Raw genomic sequence first — 8,559 nt, 5'->3', positions numbered from 1 at the left:
TGAGTCTTATTTTCAGTTATTTTAAACTGCCACAAAATAAAATAAAAAATGAGTAAGTGTTGTTTATTTATATATTATTGTTGACCACACCTCCGACCATGTTCTTCTCAATTTTTCTATGTTCAGCTATTATTAACACCTCATTAGAAATAGGTCTAACTCATAATTCTTTATTGATTTTTGTTTATTATTACTTATATTATACCTATATAATCAATATTCTCATGATTAAAGATTAATATTCGTAAATAATTCTATTTAGCTTTATATATATATATATTTATAAAGCAGTCTTTGTGACTCAAGCAGTCATATGCAAATAGAGGATCGAAAGGCGGATCTAACAGGCTTTTTGAAAGTTTATCAAACATTTGAAAGCAGTTTAAGAATAAAAATATGCATTACTTACCATATTTACATTTAAGTGTAGTTTTGTAATTAATTGAGAATCTTTCTCTAACACGAAACGTCCATCCATAAATATTTTTTATAATTTTATCTACTGCACCTAACATTTTCGCAATACTGTAATTTTCTTTATAAATTTTTTTTTCATCCATTTTTATTTTTCCATTATTCCAACAACGCCTTAGCAAGAAAACAAATTATTCTTCTTTTTTATAGTAATGAAAAAAAAATCAACATTATACTATCACCACACTAGGATTATTAGATAAATACTATTAGATAGTGTACCAGGTTTGGGACAACTGTTCGAATCCCTCATAGGACAATGAGGGGATTAACGCATAAAACTGTAATTCTGCAACTTGGGCTGTGATTGGATGTCTTTATCCCTGATGTAGGCCAAAAATATAGGCCTAAACGTAGCCACTCGATAAAAATAAGTATTACTTGTCAGTGTTTGCCTCCCTGATCACATTCGTCGGCTGGCTTCTTATTCATATTAAATTCACTGTCAACAAAACCATTATGAATAATTAATTAGTTCTTTACTGAGAAAAACTATCAAGCTTCCTTACTGTTCTGAAAATTAACATCAAAGAGTAATTATAGCTAAAATCTCTAAAATATAAGTAAATATACCTGACATATAATTATTATTGTTATTGTTGTATGTTATTATTAAAATATTACGGAAACAGTAATGTATAATATTATTCATATAATATAATGATACTATTATGGATATAACTAAAACTTAAAATTTTATATAGAAAACAAAAGTAAATTGCAATGTACTTTTCAATAAGAAAATATTTTAGCAGCTTAGACGGCTTCAGAACCAATTCTGCTTATTTCTTGGCCATCTCACTAATAATCGTGGGATAGGCAATATCGGTTCCTGGAAGATTTTAGTGTTTCTGTCAGAAGACAGTATTTGTTAGAAATTATTGCGATATTCTATGACAGGGCTGAAATTGTTGTGATGACTGAATCCATGGGAAGTACGTCAGTTCTAACGTAAAAAATACATTTATTATTTCATGCTAATCACTTAACGAAAATGACTGGAATCATTTTAAGTTTTAAGGTTATAGCAGTATAACATCAAGCCTTAAGTTTAAAAAATAAAAAAATAAGAAATTATAAATGTATCAATTTGGAGTTAAAAATTAATCCTGTGATCAGCTACAGTTATGCTTGTATTATTTTTTTTTCTTTATTAGATGTAAATTACAGTAGAGGCAAACCCTTAAATTCTCCATTTTTAATATTGTTAATATGAACGATATTTTTTTCTTATCTTCTGTGCAGAAATTTATGGAAATACATTGTGAATTATTTGAATTCAAACAGCATTCCCATTCATTCATGAACCATCTATATATTTCACAGGGAGATTCTGGAGGCCCGCTAGTCTGGGTCGACCCTGGAACGAACAAGCTGACGCTGGTTGGGTTGGTATCATATGGTAACTTGAAATGTGGAACAAAACCAGCGGTGAACACTGATGTATCTCGCTATTTGGATTGGATACAAACTGCAATATCAGGTAAATTTAAACATCCAACAGATATTTTATTTAAGATACTAGTTAAGCTGTGTGCATATCTATTTAAGCACATTTAAAGTTATTGATTTTTTTTTCTTTATATGCCAGTTCTAGATTTTTTTTTAATAAAATGTTTTTAATAAGTAGATGATATTTTATTACAGTGTTATAAAAATATAATTATCACAACTTTAAAATTTCATTACATCAGATGCTAAGAAAATTATGTTAGCATTTTTCTTCATAAGTATATTTTAATACAATAGACAAGACCAGTAAACTGTGCCAGTGAAGGATTTACCTTACCCAATTTTTTTTAAAAACTTGATTAATATTTTATCAAATTATCTAAAATTATTCTGAACAAAATTTAAAATTTTAATTTTTTTCCAGGAAGTGGAAAGCCCGGTACAACTTGTCAGAAGATGAATGCAACATTATCTTCATAGACTATTTCATTTAATAATGTTATGGCTGGGAAGCCCTATTTTTTCTTAAAATAAATTATATTTAATAATCATGGCAATTCAGTTTAAATCTAAATATTAGATCTTTTAAAGGCATTATTCATGGCTGATGTTGGGTGAATGAATAAACTGTATTACATGGAAATTAAATAATTGAATTAGTAAAAGTATAATTATAAGTATAATTAACTTTAAATTATATCTAACAAAAAAAAAAATTAAAATAATAAAAAAAGAGAACTTTGACCAAATAAAATAAAATTGACCGAAATGAACTATTAATCTAAAAAATCAAACTAACATTAAATGCTATGTTTTTTTTTTGTTGCCCATATTGCTTCCCTTCTGTCTCATCTCGTAGAGGCTTTCTCGACTCAATCATGGCAGATTCTTGATTAATAAATAAAAATTATAAGAAACTTCAATTTATAGGATACTGAAGATATAATTCACGTAATATTAATTTTATTCTAACTATGATTAAGAAAATAATCTTCAAACAAATTACATAATCTGGCGTGTACTGATGATTTGTAACATGAGTATGCAGAATGTGTAAAAAATAAAATTAATAAAATATTTACGAAAAAAGGAGAAGAAGAATGAAAACCATGTGCAAATTAAATTGTATTTATAGTAAAAAATAATACCTAAATTTGAAATTAATCATTAAAGTTAATCTGTAACCATAATAAAAAAAAAATAGTGTATGAACCAGATCAAATGTTTCAAAAAGTCTTGAGCATATTAATGGGGTTCCGCAAGACTCAGTACTGAACTCCATTCTTTTCAGTATGGCTTTAGCAATATTGTAAGCCATATAATACAAGAGTCTGGTGGGAAAAAAAGTCAGTTATTTTACCCCAATTTTTTATTACTTTAATGAAAATACGTATAATTACTAGTTAATTGATAAGTCTGCCAGTTATAGTTAGGGGAATATAAAATAGCAGCTGTTTTAATATGTTAAAAAATATCAATTTTTCATTCGGAGCCCCATATCTTTGAAATTACCTACACCACAACATAATAAACCATAATTTAAAGTCGAGTAAATTTGCTAAAATATGAGTCCTGTATTCGTTCAATAGTTCCCGAGATACAGTTTTTTAAAAAGCAACATTTAATGAAATATGTACTAAAAATCAGTAGGCTATGAATTTATTGTGGGAAATTTTGATCTACGAAACCATAAGACGTACAAATTACTACTCAAATCAAAGTTATAGATTCTCACTCTGACTTTCACTTCCGTCAAAACAGAAAACTTTGGGGCTAAACGGTGGCTCAAATAAAAATAGTACAAAGCTAGTTTAGTATGTTATAAAGTAGTTTCTATCGGTCATCTTTGTTGAATTAATAGATGGGAAATCAATAGAATTCACTTTAATAATTAATACATAAAAAATAAAGTAAGAACCTATACTAATGGTACAGATGGCTGCACCGACTTGCGATAACAATATAAAAGAACTGCATCGACTAGTGGATACAGGATAAAAGACAAGGAGAGGAATTTTGAATTGGATATATACATATATATATGTTAGAGGGTACAAAAATAGGGATGAATGGCAGAATGCTGAGTTATTACATTCTTGCTGTCTATAGGTGAAGGTCAGTAGTATTGACTCCTGATGCCAGTCCTAGTAGTTTTCATTATATTTCCCAAAATAAATTAACAAGATAATGATTAATTCTCCTCTTCCCGTTACTAGTTCTTTCTACAAAATATTTGATTTATGAAAAACTATATCAGAGGAACCATTGGACGTAGATGTCTGCTAGCAATCAAATTAAAGATAGTTTAACCTACTATAAAGTAGTTTATAACATTTCAAAATGTTGCTTTTAAAAAATTTTATCTTGGAAACTATAAAACGTAAACAAGTATGTTAGACCTTTTAGTAAATTTAAATGATGTTATATTAGGTTTTCTAGTCTTGAAGGAAGTTTTAATGACATGGAGCTCCGAAATAACAAATTAACCATACTTGGCAGATTTTGATTAGTAATTATACATATTTTTCATTAAAGTAATACAAAATTGAAGTGAAAGGCCTCTTTTTTCTCCTTTAGGGCCTTTTACTAATTTAAAACCGCCAATTCAAAGGAATAAATCAGGTGGTTGGAACACAATCATCGAGAACATCCATACTTCACTCTTCATACAAACATGAATATCAATATCAAATATTTCTTTTATATTTGTCCTTCATATCTTTAATATGCCCTTCGATCAAAAATCACACAAAACAACATAACCTTGTGGATAGAGAAAATTCCTACGCAACAAGTCGTTGATCCAAAAGTAAAAGAGAAAAATATTTTGGTCCTCATTCGTGTTCCTGTTTATTCCCGAGCTGTAAGTCCATGCCGATGAATAAATTAACTTAGTTCAAGACCGAACTGTAGCGTTACTTGTACCGTGAAATCGATCAAACTATCGATTATTACTCAGAGGAAATGAGTAATATGCTTCCAAACACTCACAACTAGTGGTTTCTATTTTTTATTTCAAACAAATGGCCTGTCAAATTATCTTACGATTCTGAAAATCTTTGTATAGCTAAAGCTACTTTAAATTCTTTGCATTATTGATGGGATATAATTAGCGACTCAAGAGCCAGAGGGGTTTGCTGTTTACCGATATATAAAGAGCGGGACATGATCTTTGTATTTAGTCGTTGTTTTGCAGAGGTAAGTACTCACGAGTATTTTATAAATTCTACAAAACTTTTAATCATCCCAGACCTGGGCAGTATTTTCAATTAATGATTTTTGTATTTTACATTCTAAGAAATAAAATATAAAATGCATTATTTGTAACTGTATTTTCTTTTGAAAATAAAAATTGTATTTGCATTTTCTTTCTAAAATACAAAAATCTATTTTACTTTGTGTTTTAATTACACAACAGAAATATAAACACTTGTAATATAAGTATTTTGTTTTTTATATTACAAATACAAAATCCTACTAGTATTTGTTATTTAAAAAACATTACCTATAAACATATTAAATACTTAGTTACTATAATACATTATTTTTTTATGTTTTAATAAATATTTCTTGCCCAGGTTTGCTTCATACTAAGGCTCATAATTTCACAAATTCAGTTTAGAAATCATGATTGTAATTTAAATCCAGTTATATACTTTTTTTAATAAATTGCGATTACATTATTGAATTTATTCTTGAAGAACTCTCTAAACATCATACCATCTATCTTGCTGGTTTCTGTATTACAAACTGATTTTCAGCACCAACAGATATATCAAGAAGAATTAAAAACCGAACAAATATTGTCGATTTTTTATCTGTATGACACAATTTTGATATAAGATTCAATGTAAAGGTTGAATTATAGAACTCTGATGTCAACTAAAAAGGGTTACGGAATACCGATTGAAACATTTTTTTGAGATTCTAGGCTGGAATATTATAAATATACTTATTGATTAATATTCTTGCCAATGCGCTCTAGGAGCCGAGAAAAATAATTTTATATCATTTCGACATGTTTTTGTATTATTATTGCAAGCATCCGCCCTCTATGAAATATAAGGTTACTATTCAAAAAAATGTTTTTTTGATGTCAGATAAGAAAAAAGTATCACCGATTGTACTGAATGGGTTCAAATGTATAAAAAATCACAAAAACCAAAATACGGATCCAGTGAGGCACACCAAAATAAATTTTCTAAGAAAAAAAGGTAGTCGCGATTTTTTCACATCTTTTTGACTCTTGAATATGAACGTCGACCGATTTATTACACATTAAATACACAAGGACTGATATTATAACAGCTCCAAGGCCAACTGTAATAACAAAATAATGAATAAACGTACAACCCAATTTTTACCATATCAATCTAATGTTGTAAATGTTTTGTTTTTTTTAATTTAATATAATATCAATAACTCTATAACGAAAAATCTGTGTTTTATGGAACAACCATAGTTTGAGAGCTACTGATTCAGAAGGTCAATTCTAACTTATAATTCTTCCATTCTTTCAATATTCTTTTTTTTTTTTTACTGTAACAGTAGTATTGATGCGAAGACGACACCGTAACTTTCAAAAGTTGGTGGTCCCACGACTACTCGGATACAAATTAATGCATTTAACAGTAAAACTATTCGAACTAAATTACCACAATGATAATGATCAATGCTGACGATAACATGTTGCGGACTGTATTTTTCACACCACTAACAGCCAAATTTTTTATCATTCCAAGCTTTTCGGCAGAAGTATTATACCATCTCAACCGATAGATTATCTTAAAAATTTCTAATAATTTCATTTTTCGTATATCTTTATTTTTTTTTTCTCAATTACGAAGGTAAAAGAAACATGTATTCATGCTGGAAATGAAAAAAAAAATTGGACCTCACTTTATGTGTTATACTTCAAGCAACGAATTTGGTTCCCTTAATGTTGTCAAATTTAATCCTGTAATTTAAAGTAAATCTGATTTTGAAATTTTGTGGGGGCTCAGATGGGCCCATATCATGTACCATCCATTACTTCTCGAAAATTTATTTCCCTTGACAATGTTTCTTCTGATTGACCTAAAGGATCAATTCATAACAAACCCATAATACGCCAATCTTAAAATAGATGTATAATGGGTTTGTTATCAATTACAGGAAATTCCAACCACTACTTACGCTAAAGGATGCTCAAATGTATTTTCCTCGACTTACCTAAATTTCAAAAACGTATTTCATCGTTTTGGCCCAATGTTTGAAAAAATTGGGATTATTGTAATAAACCTGGTCTGCTACAAATTTTATCAAATTTCACCCGATGCATGTTGTCAATGATAAAAAGAAATTTTCTTTAAACGGCTATACTTCAAAACGGCTCGTTCCGCTTAATTTTTTCCTCAGACGAAAAAATGTATCTTGAAACAGAGGTAATTATAAAGCCAATAGAAATCTGCAAAGAAAGATTAATTTCCATGAAATCTGAAAAAAAAAAAAAAAAAAAGTAAGGTAAATGAAAAATAAAACGAAGATAGTGATGAAATTGTTCCGACCTATGTACTTGTGAACTCTTTTTTTACGTCGAGTAATTATAACTAAGTACACCTGAATATTAGAGATGCTTTAAAAAATAAATAAACTATCTACTGCTAAAGCTGTCTGAAATAGAAGACGCCTTTTGAAGTCGGCTACAAAGAAAAACAAAGCGGCTCTAATATACAAATTTATTTGGTGAGGCTAACAATTGGAAACATGTAGATATAGTAAAAATAAAACATTTAGAAATAAAATAATAAAAGCAAATTGAAATAAAAGGCCTTTAAGATGAAATCAAATAATAAATAAAAATATTAACAAAATCGATAGCTATACAAGTGTTAGCGGAGGAGTCAGAGACGAGAAGGAACGATTAAGAACAGATGATCTACTCCGATAAGTCAGAGAAAGTTATCTTTAGTTGCCACTATTGATGCGAAGTTATAGACGCTACCGTAAGTGTCAAAAGTGGTAAAAAGTCGATGGGCTTCACTGAAAAAAATTAATATATTAAACAGTAAAACTATTGGGACTAAATTACTAGAATTATAGTAATACTGGTATTAAGCGGACTATATTTTTCACAGCATTAACAGTCAAAATGTATTAAAAGCAAAACGGCCAGACTGGCACTTAATAATCCCAGAGAGGGTCTAATTGTGGATTCAAATGAGCACTATTAGCAATTAAAATGTATTTAAATAAAAATGTCCAAACTACCACTAAACTAACGAATGGGGTCTAGTATTGCACTGTACTAATCACAACTTACAATAAAAATGTCCAAACACTGAATGCATACAGGCCTGATAATGAATTATACTGACGTGTAATTAATAATCTCTGATTTAAAACTGTAGGCTACTCTTTCTAGACAACGCCGACCAAACAACACCTCACTGACCATTATTCACTCATTTTTTTTTAAATTTTGTTTATTTGTTTATTTAAACCAGATCGGTCTGGTGGGCCTTACAAGGTTTATGTAAGAGGTGCATTTTATTTTTTAACAATTGATTTTGGGGGTATAGTGTCATACAAAAGACACCCCTAACTATTTACAATGTTATAAATAAAACAAAAAATTAAGATAAAATAAATATA

General features: G+C 28.8%; 2 protein-coding genes across 2 annotated transcripts in view; both read left to right on the top strand.

The window, feature by feature from the left end:
- The window catches only part of LOC106691396 (venom serine protease), a gene marked incomplete at its 5' end in the record, with an annotated part of 38,249 nt that extends 35,774 nt beyond the window's left edge, over window positions 1-2,475 (top strand). The window contains 2 exons of the mRNA XM_067053516.1: window positions 1,801-1,957; window positions 2,351-2,475. Coding sequence (XP_066909617.1) covers window positions 1,801-1,957; window positions 2,351-2,406 — 213 coding nt within the window. The remainder of the gene's footprint in view (window positions 1-1,800; window positions 1,958-2,350) is intronic.
- Window positions 2,476-5,029: 2,554 nt separating this feature from the next.
- Window positions 5,030-8,559, top strand: part of LOC106691401 (venom serine protease) — a gene marked incomplete in the record, with an annotated part of 11,833 nt that continues 8,303 nt past the window's right edge. The window contains 1 exon segment of the mRNA XM_067053514.1: window positions 5,030-5,124. Within this exon segment, the coding sequence (XP_066909615.1) occupies window positions 5,092-5,124 (33 nt within the window).

Source organism: Halyomorpha halys, unplaced genomic scaffold (assembly GCF_000696795.3).
Source record: "Halyomorpha halys isolate HHAL.00 unplaced genomic scaffold, Hhal_1.1 Scaffold2317.1, whole genome shotgun sequence".
Lineage (NCBI taxonomy): Eukaryota > Metazoa > Arthropoda > Insecta > Hemiptera > Pentatomidae > Halyomorpha > Halyomorpha halys.
This window is presented reverse-complemented; position numbering and strand designations above follow the sequence as displayed.